Below are 19,573 nucleotides of genomic sequence, written 5' to 3' on the forward strand. Positions count from 1 at the left end.
AGAAACTCTGAATCGCTCCTGGTTTCAGAAGGGAGGCTCCAGACTCCATGTCCCCAGGACCTGACAATCTTCTCATAGAAAGGAGGAGGATCTTCTTGGCCCTGGCCACGAGGGAGCTCAGGATAAGGGGTTCATATGACCCTGGAGAGCATCCAGGTCCTTCTGTCCAATGGGAGAGGATGACCTCACGTTCCTCTCCCGGTACAGAAAGGAATCCCTGGTGTGGTAGGGGGAGAGCCTCATGCCCAAGTGGGAGCCAGGCCCCAGTCCCTAAGGCAAATGATATCTTGTCCCAGAGAGGAAGCTCGGGCCCAGACTCTTTTCCTCAGAATCCTACTCTATTCATGTCCCCGAAAGGAATTGGGAATCTGAGGCCCAAGTCCCCGAGGCAGGAAATCTTACATCTCTAAATGACCCCTATGACTAGGGTGTATGTATGTTGTCTGAGGTGAGGTGACAGTACCCTAAGGACAGGTTCAGAAATCAGGTCCTAAGGTGGGGAACAGGCCTTCGCACACCTGAGGTAGGATTCAAACCCTTGGAGGTAGACTCAGGACCCTGTTCCACAGGGATCCTTTATCCATGCCCCAAGGGAAGGGTCTTAGGGCTCAGGTGTCGGGGGAGGAGTCCTCCTGTTTCTCAGGGGTACACCTTAAGTTCCTTGAGGAGGAAGCTCAGACCTTACCTCTAGACACACAAGTCACCAGGGTATGTATGAGTCTCCCGTCCCTGAAGGAAAGCTCAAGTGTCCTTGGCAGAGTGGGTCTCAGGCCCTTAAATGTAGGCAGAGATCTGTAGGGAGGCCCCAGACATGATCTCTGGGATCCCATGTTGCCCATGTCCCCTGAGGAGTAGTCTCAGGCTCAAGTTCCCAAGGCAAGGGTCATATGTCCCTGACAAGAAGCTTAGGCCCAAAGAGGGGAGGGCCTCAAACCCCTGTTACAAAAGGGAAAATGAGATACTGTATCCCCAAGGTATGTTTCAGTCCCTTATAATTGGGGTAAAAAGGTCACATATGCTTGTGGGGTAGGGAGTCTCGGACCCCCAAAAGCACTCAGACACTAGTCTTGAGAAAAAGAATCTCCTAAGGCTTCACCTTGTCTGAGACCTTTGCAGCAGAACACCACGCCCCCGAAGAGGCCTCAGACTCGGTCTCTAAAAACCTCAGTCCATAAGCAGGTGGATCTTAGGCCCTAGGATCCAACGCTGTGAGTCTTCATTTTCCTGAAGAAAGGTTCAGGCCCCTGGTGGGGGTGCTGAGGGCCCATCTCTTCTTACAAGAAGCTTAAGATCCTGAAGAGAGTCAGGGCCTTGTCTCCGAAGAGGTAGGTCTCAGCCACTGATAGGAAATGCAGACCTTTGTCACTCAGAAAGCGGATGAGTCTCTTGTACTCAAGTAAAGCTGCTGGTCCTTGGGTGTTGGTTTCGGTCCCTGTCCCCAAGGGCAAGGGAATCATATCTCCCTGCGAAAAGTCTTACATCCCTGGAAAAAGCTTAGAAGATCCCTGTCCTTAAAGGGGGTGTGTGTGTGTGTGTGTGTGTGTGTGTGTGTGTGTCAGGACCTTGATTCTACAATAAGGACTCTCAGGCCCCTGAAGGCAGACTTAGGACCCTTGAGGTCTCAGGTCTGGCTATTCAGTGGTCCTGTGCCGTGTTACCTAGCGAAGCAGGAGAGGACTGTCCTACATGCAGAGTGTCTTAGACTCTTGAAAGGGCTTAGGCTCCTTGGGGATGTTCAGACCCGATCTCTGAGGTCTCCACCTTATTTGACTTTCCTGGAGGAGGAATCTCAAACTTCTATCCCAAAGGAAAAGAGCTCTTAAGCCACTGAACACAGACCTAGGTCTTTTGGAAGACCTGAGACTCCTGCTCAAGAGGGGCGCGATCCTACCTGTGTCTCTTGGAGAATTCCCACCTATTGGCCCTACAAGATGAGGTCCCAAGGACTGAAATGACGATTACAGACCCTAAAACAGGCCTCGGATCCCATCTTTAAGTCTGCCACCTTATCGTAGGCCTCTAGCCCCAAATCTCTGGAGGGGAGGAAAGAAGGCATCTCACACCCCTACCACCAGAGAAGACTATCAGGCACAGTGAAAACGCCTAAATCCCTTGGGGCGATCTCAAACAGCCTTCCTTGAGGCTCTTCACAGTCTGGGGGTCCCATCTGCCGTAGCCGCCCACCCCTCATCCCGCAGCTCTTACCTGCTCGACAGTGGCAGGGTCCATAGCCTCGATGCGTGCTGCAGCCGCCTCATACTCGTCCTCACTGTTGTAGCCTGCGCCGACCTCCTCACGCTCGGGACTGCCCCCGCCAACCGCGCCAACCCCGGGAGCTTGACGTCGCCGCTTGCTGTGCCCAGGCCCGGAGCAGCAGCCGCCCACGCCTACGGCACCACCCACACCCACCACCACGCCCGCGGCACCCACACCCGCCGCCGCTGCGCCCAGCGCGTCGCCGGGACCGCCGCCGGGACCACCTGGGCCCCCGCAAGGAGGTGGAGAAGCCTGTTGTGGCCGGGGACCCGCCACTGCACCAGGCGGCACGGCCAGCGCCCAGCGATGAAGTGCGCCCGGCGGTCCTGGTAGCGGGCCTTGAGGCGGTGGCGAAGCTCGCGGACGGGCCCCCACGACGCCGGAGTCACGGTCGCGATCGCCGCCGCCCACGCCCGTGCCGCCGCCGCCCACGCCCACACCCCCGCCGCGCCGCGGCGCCGGGGGCAGCGGCCCGGGCGGCGGCGGCTCGTTGGCGGGGTCGGCGTCGGGAGGCGGCGGCTTCTTTTTGGGGAGTATAGTCATGGCTGCACCGCCGAGTACCCCCCAACAAACCCGGCGCGAGGCACGCCGGGAGAGAACCCGGATGAGGGGGGGCTAGTGTAGTGCGCTAAGCACGACGGGAACGGCGAAACCCGGATAAAGGGATCGCGGCACCGGTTCGAGAACCCTCGGCGGCGGCGGCGGCGCGCGGGTCACGCCGGGAGGAGAACCCGGATGTAAAGTCCAAGATGAAGGCAGTGCGGCGAGTTTGTCGGAACCTTCTCTCCAAGTCCAGCAAATTTATTGCTACGCTTGTTCCGGCCTTCTGCTTCAAAGGAAACAGAACCAAAACAAGCACCTCTTCGCTCCGCCCCCTCGCAGGTTCTTGCACTACCGGGTGGGGCCCCGGGGCGCTGCGCACGCGCGCCAGGGCACAGCCCCGCCCCTTGCTCGGAAGTACGTGGGCAAAATCGCCGCCGCAGCCACAACAATTGCGAACACCAACCAATTGAGCAGCTGCGTGGGTCCTCGACGACGCCCACGGGCCAATCACAGGCGAGTGCTCGCCCTCCGGTGCCCTCCGTCTCAAATTTCAGTCAAAGTCGACACCCTGGTTCCCAGCCTTTCTCCCCGTCGGTCCCGTCTTGCTCTTCACTTTTCTCCCCGAAGCTCTGACTCGCAGTCGTCGGTACTGCGGACGGACAGCGTGGCCTGTCCCACGTACGACAGGAAAAACACCTCCCCTCCAGGCTTCCAACTTGAACGCTGTCAGCCGGAATGACTGGAAAACATCAACACTCCCAGAGCATAGCATTCCCCTGTAGCGTCACTTCCGGTCCCACCCACCTACAAATATCCTTCCGGGGGAGGCGGACACCGCTTCACCCCGGCAACAGCCTGAGTTCTGCGGTGATTGGCTAAAAGACGCCGTCACTCGCGTCATACCGACCAACCTTGGGACAGACAAGCACCGTGGGGACAGTGGTTGTTTGGGAAACAGACACGCCTTCTCTGGCACCACAGCACTCTCGCCCTCGGGTTGACCTCCCCGGCCCTATGGCTAGTGCGCAGGCGCGGCCCAGCCTTTTTTTTTTTTTTTTTTTTTTTTTTCCCCCCCCCTCTAATCGAGACGGGGGTCTCACTCTGTCGCCCAGGCTGGAATGCGGTGGCGCGATCATAGCTCACTGCAAACTCCAACTCCCAGGTTCAAGCGATCCTCCCGCCTCAGTCTCCCGAATAGCTGGAACCGCAAGCGCGCACCACTACGCCCGGCTAATTTTTTTTTCACTTTTTTGTAGGGACAAAGTCTCGCTATGTTGCCCAGGCTGATCTCCACCTCCTGGGCTCAAGCGATCCTCCCGCCTCGGCTTCGCAGAGTGCTGGGATTACAGGCGTGAGTCACCGCGCCTGGCCAAGCCCAGCCTTTTTCTAAAACTGAGTTTGCTTGGGTCGATCGAGGTTTATGAATCAGCTCTGTCACCAGTCAGCGTCTCGAAATGGGGTTGGCAGAATCCCTGCTATTGAGTAGCTGGAGAGCTACTCGCTAATTCTAGCTCTGCCCTTCCTGTCTGATTGATCTTTGTCAGTCATTTAACTCCCACCCCGTCCTCAATTTTTGTTATTGTTGTTTACTTTTTTATAGAACGCTTCACGTATTTGCGTGTCATCCTTTCGCATAGTGCCATGCTAATCTTCTCTGTATCGTTCTAAGTTTAGTATATGTGGTGCGAAGTGAGCACCCATCCTCAATTTCTATTCTATAAATTGGCAATGATAATTCCAATCTGAGGATCAGAGATTAATGCTTCTGAAGGGCCTGGTGTTGTGCCCAGCACATAGGAAGTGTTCAATAAAGTAGTCTGCATGGTGGTGCAGTGGAAGGATCGTAGGCTTTGGAGCCAGAAAGACCTCAGTTCCAGGCACAGATGGACCATTACCAACTGTATGATCTTGAGCAAGTCATTGTGTTGCTTTTGAGATTACCCATGTGTAAAACGGGAATGATAATGCCTGCCCAGACTACCTCGGGGAATGGTTATGGGGTTCAGATGAGCTGATGAACCAAGAAGGTATTTGGAGTTCACTTCCAGTCTTAGGAGACAAGCCATACAACAGGTTGACTGAAAGAGACCATGGGAAAGCTGTTTTGAGTATAGCCTTGCCTCCCTTCAGATACTAACCCTAGTTGAAGTTCTTCCCTGAAAGGTGTAAGTAATAAATGGGTTCTAAGTAGTGTTTTCTGCTCATGAGACTTAATGGGAGGAGGGGACTTTCATGTTTACCAGGCCTGTTGTGTTCATGGCTCTGTGCCAGATGCACATTATCACATTGAATCTTCTCATGACCATCTCACCCTAGCCCCATATATTTCACTCACTACACATCTAAAACTGAACTCAAGATAGTAATCATGGCCGGGCGCGGTGGCTCAAGCCTGTAATCCCAGCACTTTGGGAGGCCGAGACGGGCGGATCACGAGGTCAGGAGATCGAGACCATCCTGGCTAACACGGTGAAACCCCGTCTCTACTAAAAAATACAAAAAACTAGCCGGGCGAGGTGGCGGGCGCCTGTAGTCCCAGCTACTCGGGAGGCTGAGGCAGGAGAATGGCGTAAACCCGGGAGGTGGGGCTTGCGGTGAGCTGAGATCCGGCCACTGTACTCCAGCCTGGGCGACACAGCGAGACTCCGTCTCAAAAAAAAAAAAAAAGATAGTAATCATGGCTACCCTTCACCAAGTACTTACTATGTACCTAGCACTGAGTGCTAACAGCTTTGATGTTCCCTTTACCAGGGAATAGCACTCCCATCCAGCCGTTGTCCAAGCCAGAACCTGGGAGTCAACCTTGACTGCTCCCTCTTCCTCAACTCCCACATGCCTGTCAATCCCAAGTCCTGCCAATTCTACCTCCCAAATCTCTAGACTCTCCAATTCTACTGCCACTACTCTAGTCCAAGCCACTGTCCCCTACCACCTAAACTATTATAAAAGCCTCCTCCCTACTTTTCTTCCTTCCAGGACTGTTTCTCTATATCTACTCTCCATAGCCAGAATGATCATTCTGAAACACAAACTTCATCATGACTTTTCTGTTTAAAAGCCTTTAGAAGTCCCCACTATCTTTAGGATGAAGTTCAAAATTTGCGTCATAGCGTCAAAGCTTTTTGTTATCTGGCCTACCTCTCCATCCTTCCTCTCCTCAGCCCCACACTCTCCTCCCCAGCTGGACTGAAATACTTTCAGTTCCCCAAAGGCCTGAGCTCACTCTCTAACCTCCAGGTCATTGCACATGCTGTTCCCTCTGCCCAGAACATTGCATCCTTTGATTTGCTGCCTGGCTAACTCCAGCTCATTCCTTGTGTGTTGGCCAGGTTAAGTTCTCCTGCCATCTGCATGCTTCTATAACCCATGGATCTTAGTTCTGCCACACCATGTTGTAATTACTTGTCTGCCTTCCATGCTCAACTATACATCAGAGACAATGTCTACTTTGCCCACCTTTGTATCCCTAGGGCTGGCACATAATGGAAGTTAATATTTGGTGACTAAATGAATTATCCCTATTTCACAGATTAGCAACCTGAGGCAAGAGAAGGTAAATGATTCTCTCACCCAGGGACTGGAACCCAGATCAACCTGAATCCATGGTCTGTCTGCTCAGTGCTCTACAGAACTCAGCCACACACTAACCTAGTGTAGCCAGTAGCCCAGAAGAGAGAATGTAGGGGGCGTCCATAAGGAAAGGAAATTCACCAAACCAAGTGATGCTTTTATTAGGGTTAAATTCAGAGTTGTTTGCTGTCAGGAAGCCTGGGTTTAAGTCTCCTCTATGTGTTTCTCTGGGTCTCAGTTTCCCCATCTGTGAATCAGGAAGCTGGCGCAGATGATATCCAAGGAGGAATGTCTCAGGACCCCCTGGCCTGCCTCACTGGCTGTAGATGGACTCCTCAAACCACGTTCTTTCATTTCTCCTGGATCCCCGTCTTCCAGAATACATCACCAACCATCCATCTCCCATACCTTGACCCATACCTGCCCTTCTCCTAGCCAAAAGAGATTGAAATCAGAGTGTTTTCAACCCCCAAGCCCAACCCAGCCCCCAAATCCACAGAGCCAGGAGATACTCAGTCCTCATCTCTCCTCTCAGGTTTTATTGACTGATGGAAACTACATCTTTGTCAGCCGCCAGCTCCATGGGGACAGTGCTGGGGACAGGGAACCTGAGATGATGCCAGATTTCAGCCTGAGAGCAGAGTTCTGGAAGGTGACCCAAGAGGGAGACGAAAGGAATATGGGAAAAGGAATTGTAGGGGAGGAGGAGGAGAAGTGCCTCCTGTCTCCTATAACTCCCAAAGTTCAAAAACATCCCAGGCCTGAGCCCCTGATGCTTCTGGACTCTTGCCCAAGAACATGGAATCAGCCCATGATCTCCAAATACAGCCCAGCTCTTGCTGGTTGCCAGGCTCTTATCTTGGCCAGTCCAGACTGCAGCCCAACCCAGGAAGGAGGCAAACCAGAGGAGAAGAGAGGAGGAGGAGGAGTTAGAGGTGGCCCCTCTGATTAGGGCAGATGTAAATGCTGCAGCAAACTGGTCAGAGGCTTTGCATAATGACACGGCAGCAGCTGCTATTGCTAGAGTTTGCTGGGGGCCCGGCAGAGGACAGGGTTGCGGGGTCCCATTTCCAGCAGCCAGGGAAGGGGATGGTAGAATTTGTGCTATCTGTGTTTTGGGAGAGGCAGCCTGACCCCTCAGGCAAGGCCTGGGGATGGCAGGTCACTGCAGAGGCCACAGCCCATGAAGCCTGTGTTTGCATTCCAAGCTTCAGAATCTGGGAATTGTTGGGCCAGATAGAGGGTGAGGACCTCGTGTAGAGGCCAGATCAGAGGTGAGGGTTCTCTTCTCTGAACCTCCAAAGCTCCATATCCCAGCCAGAGGGAGGTGGAAATCTCAACTCTCCTTCTTAGGCCAGACCTCAGATATCAGATCAAAGCTTTACCTTCAACTGAGAGCCCAAGGGGAGGAGCATGCAGGAGTCCAGCTGGGAGAGTGGGGCCAGTCCCAGTGTGCTGGGGCAAGGAGGCCAGGGGCCTGTGGAAGCCCAGTGCTTCAGCTCCCACCAGGAAAAATGTCTGGGGTGGGGGGAAGTTTCCCATTTCCTGGCTACTTCCCCACTATGTGGACCATTTCATGAAACTCCATTGCATAGTTCTCAGTAGGGGGGCAGAAGGGGTGTCCAAGCCTGCCTCTCTCTGCCTCCCAAAAATATGGCTTTGGAAAGGATTTCCCAAAAATGAAGAGGACCTTCTGAATGGGCAGGTCTACCCCTCACAGGGAAGAGATCTTGACGGTCTCAGGGAAGAGGCAAGGGGTACCCAGGCTGGAGTTCCTGAGGGTGCTGCCGGCCCTGCTGCTGCCACCAGGGGAGGAAGGTTGGCTCTCATCTGGGGTGTTGGCAGGAGGGGTAGGGATACTGATAATGGCAGCCACGAAGTCCCGGCTGTCGCAGTTCAGGTCAAGGCTGTCATGGGGCTTGGCATTGAGGCTGGAGCGGCTGTGGAAAAGATGGAAGGCTCTTAAAAAGTTATCTTAGGCCGGGTGCAGTGGCTCATGCCTGTAATCCCTGCACTTTGGGAAGCCAAGGCGGGTGGATCACCTGAGGTCAGGAGTTCAAGACCAGCCTGACCAACGTGGTGAAACCTGGTCTCTACTAAATACAAAAAATTAGCCGGGCATGGTGGCGCATGCCTGTAATCCCAGCTACTTGGGAGGCTGAGGCAGGAGAATTGCTTGAACCCAGGAGGTGGAGGTTGCAGTGAGCTGAGATTGCACCACTGCACTTCAACCTGGGCGACGGAATGAGACTCCATCACAAAATAAATAAATAAATAAATAAATAAAAGTTATCAGCCAGGCGCGGTGGCTCATGCCTGTAATCCCAGCACTTTGGGAGGCCAAGGCAGGCGGATCACGAGATCAGGAGATTGAGACCATCCTGGCTAACATGGTGAAACTCCATCTCTACTAAACATACAAAAAATTAGCTGGGCGTGGTGGCAGACACCTGTAGTCCCAGCTACTCAGGAGGCTGAGGCAGGAGAATGGCATGAACCCAGGATGCGGAGCTTGCAGTGAGCCGAAATTGCGCCACTGCACTCCAGCCTGGGCAACAGAGTGAGACTCAGTCGCAAAAAAAAAAAAAAAAAAAAAAAAAAAGTTAATACTTGCCATAGCAATCATGGCATTTATTGAGCACCTACTGGGTCCCTGACACTGCTAAGGACGTAAGTACTTCTCCTGCATCCCCAATTATGGTGGTAAAGAGTGAGGACTCGCCGGGCGCGGTGGCTCACGCCTGTAATCCCAGCACTTTGGGAGGCCGAGGCGGGCGGATCACAAGGTCAGGAGATCGAGACCACGGTGAAACCCCGTCTCTACTAAAAATACAAAAAATTAGCCGGGCGCGGTTGTGGGCGCCTGTAGTCCCAGCTACTCGGGAGGCTGAGGCAGGAGAATGGCGTGAACCCGGGAGGCGGAGCTTGCAGTGAGCCGAGATCGCGCCACTGCACTCCAGCCTGGGCGACAGAGCGAGACTCCGTCTCAAAAAAAAAAAAAAAAAAAGAGTCAGGACTCTAGAGTCAGACAGTCCTGGGTTCAAATCCTGGTCCTATTTTAACCACTCCAAACCTCTCTCTTCTCTCATCTGTAGCGTGGAATGAACACTATCTCCCATAGGGTTGCTGTGGAGATTAAATGAGATTGAAAATGTTACGAAGTGCTCAGAGCAGTGTCTGGAACACAATGAGCATACTCATGAAAATGTTCTCTCATGGTTACTCCTAACAGTGTCCAAGTCCTTACAAAGTGTCTACAGTAGGATCTAAGGTGGGACCCTCACTCCTTTCTGAGTTTGCCTCTTACCACTCTCCCCCTAGCTCACTCTCCTCCACCCATGATAGCTTCCTTGCTATGTCTCTAATGTGGACCCACATCTGCTTCAAGGCCTTTGCACAGGCTGTTCACTCTGCTTAGAAAGCTCTTCCTTCCTCTGCATAGCCCACTCCTTTGCCTCCTTCAGGTCTTGGCTCAGTTGTCACCTCAGTAAAGCCTTCCCTGACCACACTATTAAAACTGCATCACCAACTGAGAGTGGTGGCTCATGCCTGTAATCCCAGCACTCTGGGAGGCCGAGGCAGGTGGACCACCTGAAGGTCAGGAGTTTGAGGCCAGCCTGGCCAACATGGTGAAACCTCATCTCTACTAAAAATATAAAAAATTGGCGGGTGCAGTGGCTCATGCCCGTAATCCCAGCACTTTAGGAGGTCGAGGTGGCCAGATCACAAGGTCAAGAGATTGAGACCATCCTGGCCAACATGGCAAAACCCCATCTTTACTAAAAATACAAAAATTAGCTGGGCGTGGTGGCACGCACTTGCAGTCCCAGCTACTTGGGAGGCTAAGGCAGAGAACTGCTTGAACCCGGGGGGCGGAGGTTGCAGTAAGCCAAGATCGCGCCACTGCACTCCAGTCTGGGCGACAGAGCAGGACTCCATCTCAAAAATAAATAAATAAATAAATAAATAAATAAATAAATATAAAAAACTAGCTGGGTATGGTGGCGGGCACCTGTGATCCCAGCTATTCGGGAGGCTGAGGCAGGAGAATCATCTGAACCCGGGAGGCAGAGGTTGCAGTGAGCCGAGATTGCACCACTGCACTCCAGCCTGGGCAACAAGAGCAAAACTTCATCTCAAAAGAAAAACCAAAAAACGCAGCCAGGCGCGATGGCTCACGCCTGTAATCCCAGCACTTTGGGAGGCCGAGGTGGGTGGATCATGAGGTCAGGAGATCGATACCATCCTAGCCAACATGGTGAAACCCTGTCTCTACTAAAAATACAAAAATTAGCTGGGTGTGGTGCCGCATGCCTATAGGCCCAGCTTCTTGGGAGCCTGAGGCAGGAGAGTCGCTTGAACCCAGGAGGCAGAGGTTGCAGTGGGCCGAGATTGAGCCACTGCACTCCAGCCTGGCAAGAGAGCAAGACTCAGTCTCAAAAAAAAAAAAAAAAAAAAAGGCCGGGCGCGGTGGCTCATGCCTGTAATCCCAGCACTTTGGGAGGCCGAGGTAGGCAGATCATGAGGTCAGGAGATCGAGACCATCCTGGCTAACACTGTGAAACCCTGTCCCTACTAAAAATACAAAAACTTAGCCAGGCGTGGTGGCAGGCGCCTGTAGTCCCAGCTACTCAGGAGGCTGAGGCAGGAGAATGGCATGCACCTAGGAGGCAGAGCTTGTAGTGAACTGAGATCGCGCCACTGCACTCCAGCCTGGGCAACAGAGCGAGACTCCGTCTCAAAAAAAAAAAAAAAAAAAAAAATCTGCATCACCACCTGCTCTATGCTTTTTTTCTTTTTTTTTTTTTTTCTTTTCTTTTTTTTTTTTTCTTTTCTTTTTTTTTTTTTTTTGAGACAGCGTTTTGCTGTTGTTGCCCAAGCTGGAGTGCAATGGTGCGATCTCAGCTCACTGGAACCTCCACCTCCCTGGTTCAGGTGATTCTCCTGCCTCAGCCTCCCAAGTAACTGGGATTACAGGTGCACACCACCACACCCAGCTAGTATTTTGTATTTTTAATAGAAACAGGGTTTCACTATGTTAGCCAGGCTGGTCTCGAACTCCTGTTATCCGCTCGCCTTGGCCTCCCAAAGTGGTGGGATTATAGGCATGAGCCACCGCACCTGGCCTGCTCTATGCTTTCTAGCCCCCATCCCTGACTGACTTTTCTCCTTGGCATTTACAGCTGTTTGATATGCTATATAATCTATGTATTTGTTTATTAACTGTCCTATCCCACTAGAATAGAAGTTAACTGTCTTATCCCACTAGAATAGGATACAGCGGCTTCTGTCTGTTCATTGACTGCCACATCCAAGTTGCCTACAACTGTGCCTGCCACACAATAGGTGCTCAATAAATGTTTGGTGAAAGAATGGATGAAGAGGCCAGGCGAGGTGGCTCATGCCTGTAATCTCAGCACTCTGGGAGGCTGAGGCAGGTGGATCACTTGAGGTGAGGAGTTTGAGACTAGTCTGGGTAACATGGCAAAACCTCATCTCTACTAAAAATACAAAAATTAGCTGGGCATGGTGGCATGTGCCTGTAACCCCAGCTACTCATGAGGCTGCGGCAGGAGAATCGCTTGAACCCAGGAGGTGGAGGTTGCAGTGAGCTGAGATCCCGCCATTGCACTTCAGCCTGGGTGACAGTGAGACTCTGTCTCAAAAAAAAAAAAAAAAAAAAAAAAAAAGAATGGATGAAGAATGAGATCCAGACAAGATAAGCCCAAGCTTCCAGTAGGGAGGGGTTTGGGTTCGAGCTTGACTTGCTAGGCCTGGAGTCATGGAATCTCAGAGCTTCTGGTCTAAGCTCTGAGCTTCCCCAGCTGTGGCTAGCAGGTAGGAGGGCTGCTTACCTCTGGGGGGCAGGGCTCCTGCGCAGCCCTGCCAGCATGTCCAGCTCCTGCATGCTGCCACGGCTGACTGAGGCAGTGGAGTTGGCAAGGCGGATGGCACGGCGCTTGGCCCTGCGAGGGCAACAAGAAGACAGCAGGCTTCCATGTCCCATTGGCTGGGAAGACACAGAGGTGCTGCGGCTGGTGCGGCCACCCGGCGAGACGGCTCCCAGGGCTTCGCTGAAGGTGAGCTCGTCTGTGAACTCATGACACTGTGGGCAGAAGGGAGGCGGGGTCACGGGGCATCCCATGGGAGCTAATCCCACCCTCAAGCCTTTGCTCAGGCTGTTCTCTCCTTTCTGTAAATTGCTCCCTCTTGCCTTCCCTTGCCCATCCTTCAAGGCTTGGCTCTCCTGTAGCCTCTTCCAGGAAGCTCTGTGTGATTTCCACAATTTGTAGTGAGCCTCCCATCCAAGGGAGAGAACTGGCATGGCCTCAGAGGGACCCCTTTCTATTCTGCTATACCACCTCACATTAGGCCTCACCGTTGTCTTCTCTAGACAATGCAGCAAGTGGTGATGTTGCTGTTCAAAGGCAGAACGGTTCCTGACACAAAGAGCCTGTTCCTCGCCACTGCCGCTGTCCTGGAGTGGATGGAGCAGAGCAATAAGGGCAGCACCTTCCTCCCCCTGTTATGGCTCACTGCAACCCCAATCCAGGCCCCAACCCACCTCAAGGCCCCCATTCTGCTTGTACTGCAGGAAGGCATTGGTGGTACCACTCTTTGCCAATCGGATCCTTGCCAAGCGCACCTTCTGCAGAGAGAGGAGATAAAAGGTCAGGTGGGTAAGCCCCAAAGTAGACTGGCTTGGGGTGTAGGGAGTGGGAGGTGCTCGGATGGAAAGCGCAGTTACCTGCTGTGCTCGGCGCTTGTCAGCCCGCTGGTTCTGGTGGTAGATGCGGCTAAAGTTGGACACAATGACTGGCACAGGCAGGGCAATGACCAAGACGCCACTGAGTGAGCAGATGGACCCGAAAATCTTGCCAGCAATGGTGCTGGGCACCATGTCTCCATAGCTGGAGTGAGGGGAGGTAGGCCAAGGTCAGGAAAAGTGCCCACCTACCTTTCAGTCCCTCACTCCATCCCATCTAATCCGGGCTAGCTCTGTGACCCTGGCCAGGCACTCAAACCTTCTGAGTCCCTCAGTTTCTTGCTCTGTAAAATGTTGGGGAGTCAAGTGAGAAATGGGCCTGGCCCTCAACCCCTACCATCTGCTGCCCCTGTCCAAGCTACATACCAAGCACCTGAGTCAGCTAGAAATCTATGAAAACCAACAGAGGGGAGCATGAGGAAGTCACAGACAGTGAACACAGCCTCCTCCTAGGAGGAGAGTCCCGGCACCATGGGCCAGTCGAAGGGCTTCAAGTCCCAGGCTGAGTGTTTTGTTGGTTTTGGCTGCCTCTCTTACCCGGTCTAAGTAGGACCCCTTTTCATTTCCCTGTAGGGGAATCTTTGAAAACTGTCCACATATGACAAAACAGGGAGGAGCCTTGAAACCCCCCTGTCTTTCTCCATGCCACCCACCTCCCATAGAGATAGAGCCAAGCCAACCTTACTAACTTGTTCACAGAGAGCTCCCCTGAAGATCAGGGGGGTTCTGTAACTGACTCGCCCAAGATCACACTGCATACTTTTGTTCTGACCGCAGAACCAATCAGAACTCCTCCACAGAAACAGTCTCTGCAGTCTTTAGCCTCTAAGCCTTTTCTCTGTGCCCTAGGATGGCTGTTCCTTATTTCTGTATTTTGACTCATTTTAAGCATTCAGGACTCTGCTCAAAAGTCTCTCCAACTTGGCCATTGCTGGCTCTCTGATGTGTCATCTCAGACCGTGTCCTCAACTATGAGACATGGGCAGACATCCACCCTCACAGAGTTGTTGTGAGGACTTGAATAGAGTAAAAGCCATCAAAATACTCAGTTCCAGCCTACTGTCAGCGCTCTGTATTTGTTTGTTGGTCTGATCCTGGACCTCCAACTAGAATTGGGGTTTCTATGCTTTAGAAACCCCAAGTCAACTTTTTTTGTACCTCTATGAAGAAACTGAGCAAACCCAACTCATTCAGTCATTCCTTCAACAGATACTGAGCACCAACTGTATACCCAATCCCAGTGATGGAAACTTAGAGAAGGATCACAGCATCTGCCTTAGACAGTATCTTTAGAAAGCTCATGAGTTCAATGATTCCATTTGATACTTTTTTTTTTTTTTTTTTTTTTTTGAGACGGAGTCTCGCTGTGTCGCCCAGGCTGGAGTGCAGTGGCCGGATCTCAGCTCACTGCAAGCTCTGCCTCCCGGGTTTTTACGCCATTCTCCTGCCTCAGCCTCCCGAGTAGCCGGGACTACAGGCGCCCGCCACCTCGCCCAGCTAGTTTTTTGTATTTTTTAGTAGAGACGGGGTTTCACCGTGTTAGCCAGGATGGTCTCGAACTCCTGACCTCGTGATCCGCCCGTCTCGGCCTCCCAAAGTGCTGGGATTACAGGCTTGAGCCACCACGCCCGGCCTCCATTTGATACTTTTATCCGAACTCTGTTTCTTCTGCAGGGATCTACCAAAAAAAAAAAAAAAAAAGCTGAAAACATCTTGTTCTGGGAAACATCAAGGAATCACAAAGGCACAGAAGTAGTGCCCCACACAGCAGACAATTCTAGAAGGTTGGGAGACATGGGTCCCCAAAACAGAAAAAGAGGTGCTAGAAAGCCAACACCTATGTATCCTGCACCAGAAACATTCAGAGAACTTTCACAACTGTGATGTCATTGAATCCTCTCTAGATGATGAAGGGATCAGCATTCCCCATTTTACAGAGGGGAAAACTGAGGCCATGAGAAAATGACATCAACAGAAAGAGAGCAGCTAAGACAATCCTTGAACCCAAGTCTCCTGACCTAGAAAATCAAGGCATTGTCAGAGCTGGGAGGGATCTGAAGAATAAGTCCAGCTCCTTCAGTTTGTACAGATTAGCAAACTGAAGCTCAAAAAGAGAGAGAGGCCAGGCACGGTGGCTCACGCCTGTAATCCCAGCCCTTTGGGAGGCCAAGGTGGGCGGATCACCTGAGGTCAGGAGTTTGAGACCAGCCTGGCCAACATGGTGAAATCCCATCTCTACTAAAAATACAAAAATTAGCTGGGCATGGTGGCATGCACCTGTAATCCCAGCTACTTGGGATTCTGAAGCGGGAGAATCACTTGAACCCAAGAAGCAGAGGTTGCAGTGAGCTGAGATCTTGCCACTGCACTCCAGCCTGGGCAACAGAGTAAGACTCCATCTAAAAAAGAAAGAGGAAGGAAGGGAGGGAGGGAGGGAGGGAGGGAGGAAGGAGATCATTCCTTTAAACTTCCTAATTTTACAGAAAGGGTGAGTGTAATCGGGCAGCCCCCAACATGGAGTCCGCACTCACCCAAGCGTGGTCATGGTGACAATGGTATACCAGAAGGCCGCAGGGATGCTTGTAAAGTTGGTCTTGTTTGTGCCCTTCTCAGCATAAAACATGACAGTGGCAAAGATGATGATGGCCATGGTTAGAGAAAAGAGGAGAAAGCCCAGCTCAGAGGCACAGCTCTTGAGTGTGTAGCCCAGAATCCTCAAGCCCTGTGAGTGCCTGGAGAACTTGAAGATGCGAAACACCCGGAACACACGCAGGGTGACAAAGGCGCCTGAGACATCGTCGTTCTTGGGCACCAAAAGCCCAATGTAGTAGGGCAGGATGGCCACCACGTCGATGAGGCTCATGACACTCCGCAGGAAGCGGCAACGGCTGGGGGCAGCAAACAGCCGCAGGAGATATTCACCTGTGAATATGAGTACACAGGCTGTGTCCATGCAGAAAAAGGCCTGTGGGAAGCGTTCGCCACAGGGCTGCTCCCTCGAGGACCTGCGTGCAGCGCCGCGGCATGGGATGGTCTCCACCACATTGGCGATGACCGACACGGCGATGAAGAAGCCGGTCACGTAGTAGAAAACGAGGGCTGCAGTGCTCGTATGTGGATTCTCGAAGGCCCGCCAGAGCCGCTGCCGCAGGGAGCTGCCCGCAGGCAGGGCTGGGCCGTCCCCGGCCTGCTCGGCCTCCTCATCCTCTGCCAGGCGCTCGGCATTCTCCTTCTTTCGGTCCCGATACTCTTCAAGGCAGCAGTCACCAACTAGCTCGGGGACCAGGCCGTAGAAGGCCAGCTCTTCGTCGAAGGCCTGGATGCACTCCTGCCGTGGGCAGTGCAGACGCCCCGTTCGGTAGAAGTTCAGCACATGGCGGAACATGTCAGGGTCGCGATCGAAGAAGTACTCGCCTGAGTCAGCATCGTAGAAGAATTCCTTCTCTGAGCTGCCCAACAAGGTATCTGGGTAGCGGTCCAGCGTATTCTTCCAGGTCTCAAAGCGCCGTCCGCTCACGTTCACCACCAGAACCTCATCTCCTCGAGATGTCTTCACCCCCGGTGCTGGGGGCAGGGGCTGCTGGGCCAGGGGCAGCCAGCCCACCGCTGCCGCCCGGGCAAAAGGCAGCCACGTGGCCAGGCCTGCCGCCATCGTGCCGCTCCCCAAGCCCAGGGAGAGTTAGTGAGGGTGGCGTGTAGGAGAATGTGGCTGTCTCCAGGATGGTGGGGGCTTGGAGACGCCTTGAGCCGCCTGAACAAGGAAACTGGGGGTGTCTAGAGAGGCCAAGAGGAACCAGGAGGAAGAACTAGAGAGACGGGAAGGAGTTTGGGGGACATTTACAGAGCCTAGGAGGGGCCTGGGCAATGTCCTGAGGGACTAAGAAGGGACTTGGGGACATAGAGAACAGAAAAGAGGTGTGGGGATGGGGCCAAGAAGGAGCTGAGGGAGGGTTTAGAGAGACTGAGATGATTCTAAAGGAGTTAGCCTGTGCCTGAGAGGTGTCTGGGGGCGTCTAGAGGGGCCAAGAAACACGTGAGGAGTTCTCTACACTCTCAAGAGTCTCAGGGAAGGCAGAAGAGCCTGGAACTCCTTTGTGGAGGTGGAGAGGAGACTGGGGCATCCGGAGGGGTAGAAATGGGACCAGAGGTGCTTGAAAGAGACTGAGAGTGTCTGGAAGTGGGGGTTCTAGAGGGGCTGAGACAGGTGAGGAGGGTTGTCCACACCCTCAAGCTTCTAGGGGAAGCATAAGAGGGTTAGACCCCCCTCATGGATCTGGAAAGGCAGCTGGTGCATCTGGAGGGGTGGCTGTGGATCCAGGAGGTTGTAAAGAGGCTGAAAGGTGTCTTGGGACTGCCTAGAGTTGCCAAGAATAGCCTGGGGGGGATGTCTGTACTCTAGAGGAGTTCTGGGGAAGAAAGGAGAGGCGAGGGCCGCCTAGTAGGGCTGGAGAGGGGAAGAGGTTATCCAAAGGGGTGGATAGGGGGCTGGGTTATTTTTTGAGAGGCTGAGAGTTATCTGGGGGAGGTGGGTATCTAGAGGGGCCAAGAAAGCCTGGTCGACAGTCTCAGGAGTTCTACGGGGAGGAAAAAGGGGCCTGGGGAATTCCAAGGAGCTGGGACTCAAATGTTAGGAAGTTGGGCACAGTCCCAGAGCACCCAGGGGATCTATGAAGACTAAATAAGAGGAAGGGGGTTACCCCCAAAATGGGGTTAAGAGGAGGGTGTGGTGTTGAAAGGGAGTTGGGTGTGTCTCCGGGGAGGGGGACTCCTGGGCTTTGCAGGAAGCTGGCAGGGGAGGCCGGGAGAAGGCTGGGTCCCACCGTTGGGGGCAGGTCTGGGGAAACCACACCCCGAGGGGCTGGCGGTGTGTGCTGGGCAGTGGCAGTAGCAGCAGCGGCAGCAGGAGGAAGATAAGCAACCACAGCCAGGCGTAGGAGAGGTGGCATAGGCAGGGAGAGGGCGCAGGGTCCCCGGAAGGAGGCCTGGGAAGGGCAAGGTCCAGTGGGACCCCTGGGGACTATCCCAGGATGGGCTAGGGCATGGGGGCTGGACCAGGGAAGGATGAGGACAGCGCTAGTGGTGGTCCCCCTCCCCCTCCCTCTCGGGCCGTCCTCACCTGTGTCCCCGTTGCAGCAGCAGCAACAGCGGTGGGGCTGGGGGTACCAAACACCCGAGCTCCTGGCCCCCTCTGCAGAGCTGCCTGAGTTCTCCTCCTCCTCTGGCTCTCTCTCCCCGCCCCTCCGAGCTTGCCGGGAGATGGAGGGAGGCAGGGAGGGGCCTCGTGGCTCCCCGAGCCCCCTCCCCTAGGACAGCCAGAGAGGGACCCTGGGGAGACTCCGCCTCCTACAAAGCTGGTTGGGCCTCAGTCGCGTCATCTGGAAAATGGGGGTGGCAGGGAACTTTGCCAATTCTCTCCACCTCCTTCCTGGACTCCCCTCTCTTCCTGCCCAGCTCCTACCCCCTCTGCCCCCAGGGGCCCCCACCCCCACTCGCCTGAATCAGCAGCACTTAGCAGATCCGATCGATGGGGAGGCGTCTGTTAATGGCCCCAGAGCGGAGTGCCACAGGGAATGATGCAGCGCTGTCCCCTCCCTGCCCCCCAGACTGTGGAAGGGCAGGAGAGCCAGGAGTCGGGGGTAATTGCTGGGGAGTGTTTCTCTAGATGGCCAAGCTTCCGAAGCTGCCCCCTTGAGGGACGCAGCATGGGTTAGAGCCCCAGCTCTAAGACTTCGGCTGTGGGACTGGAGCACACGACTTCCTGTTTTTAGATATGAAATGAGGATAAAGGGAATGTAGAGGGGGACAATCCAGGTCCCACCCCTCTACCAAGTCGTCTCTCAGGCAGGCCCCACTCTGAGGGGGCAGTCTCTCTTATCTGTCCACATCCAGTGGCCTCAAATCATACCTCCTCCGCTAGAGGGCTCTGCTTCTGGATGGCAGGAGCACTGATTATGGAATGCCTCTGGCTGGCTATGGGTGGGTTCAGACCCCACCTTTGCCACTGACTTGCTGCATCCTTGAGCAAGTGACTTGCATTGTTTCCTCATTTGTCAGATGGAGAGACTTATCCCAAGTTGATAGCATCATTTGGAGCATTACATGATGTGAAAGGTGATAGCACTGGACACAGCACACACCAGGGATGCTTAATCTTAATTAAAGGAGTGTGATGACAGGGGCACTGTAACGCAGGGCCAGGCCTAGCCTTTCATCCGATTACCCACCCATGTAATCTTCCATTTGCCCACTTGGCACACTCCTGATTTGTCCATTTCTACATCCATTCCTCCACCTACCCATCCATCCATTCTCCCACCCACACAACCAATTACTCTATCCATCCCTCCACCCACCCATCTGTCCACTTAGTTGTTAATCTACCCACCCATTCATTCATCCATGTGTAAGTTCACCCCATCTGCCTATTTGCCAATCTAT

At 53.6% G+C, this 19,573-nt stretch overlaps 2 protein-coding genes and 1 non-coding gene across 7 annotated transcripts in view; all 3 read right to left on the bottom strand.

Moving 5' to 3' along the window:
* OTUD5 (OTU deubiquitinase 5) overlaps positions 1-3,119 on the bottom strand; it is a 35,651-nt gene extending 32,532 nt beyond the window's left edge. For all 4 annotated transcript variants that reach the window (XM_050775641.1, XM_050775640.1, XM_050775639.1 and 1 more), the window contains exon 1: positions 2,206-3,119. In XM_050775641.1, coding sequence (XP_050631598.1) covers positions 2,206-2,799 — 594 coding nt within the window. In that variant the 5' untranslated portion in view covers positions 2,800-3,119. The remainder of the gene's footprint in view (positions 1-2,205) is intronic.
* A 1,270-nt stretch (positions 3,120-4,389) lies between these two features.
* On the bottom strand, positions 4,390-4,496 carry LOC126946972 (U6 spliceosomal RNA). The gene has a single exon (XR_007722834.1). It is a non-coding gene; the product is annotated as a U6 spliceosomal RNA (small nuclear RNA).
* Positions 4,497-6,505: 2,009 nt separating this feature from the next.
* Positions 6,506-19,467, bottom strand: KCND1 (potassium voltage-gated channel subfamily D member 1). 2 transcript variants are annotated; one of them, XM_050775618.1, is made up of 7 exons: positions 18,252-19,467; positions 15,667-16,886; positions 13,118-13,280; positions 12,935-13,018; positions 12,749-12,847; positions 12,225-12,475; positions 6,506-8,309 (listed from the first exon to the last, which is right to left on the bottom strand). In XM_050775618.1, the coding sequence occupies exons 2-7, from the start codon at positions 16,785-16,787 to the stop codon at positions 8,084-8,086; spliced, it is 1,944 nt and encodes a 647-aa protein (XP_050631575.1). In that variant the 5' UTR covers positions 16,788-16,886; positions 18,252-19,467; the 3' UTR covers positions 6,506-8,083. The 2 variants fall into 2 exon arrangements, with proteins under 2 accessions (XP_050631575.1, XP_050631574.1); XM_050775617.1 differs by having other exon boundaries at positions 15,667-19,467.
* Positions 19,468-19,573: the final 106 nt, after the last annotated feature.

This window comes from Macaca thibetana, chromosome X, assembly GCF_024542745.1.
Source record: "Macaca thibetana thibetana isolate TM-01 chromosome X, ASM2454274v1, whole genome shotgun sequence".
NCBI lineage: Eukaryota > Metazoa > Chordata > Mammalia > Primates > Cercopithecidae > Macaca > Macaca thibetana.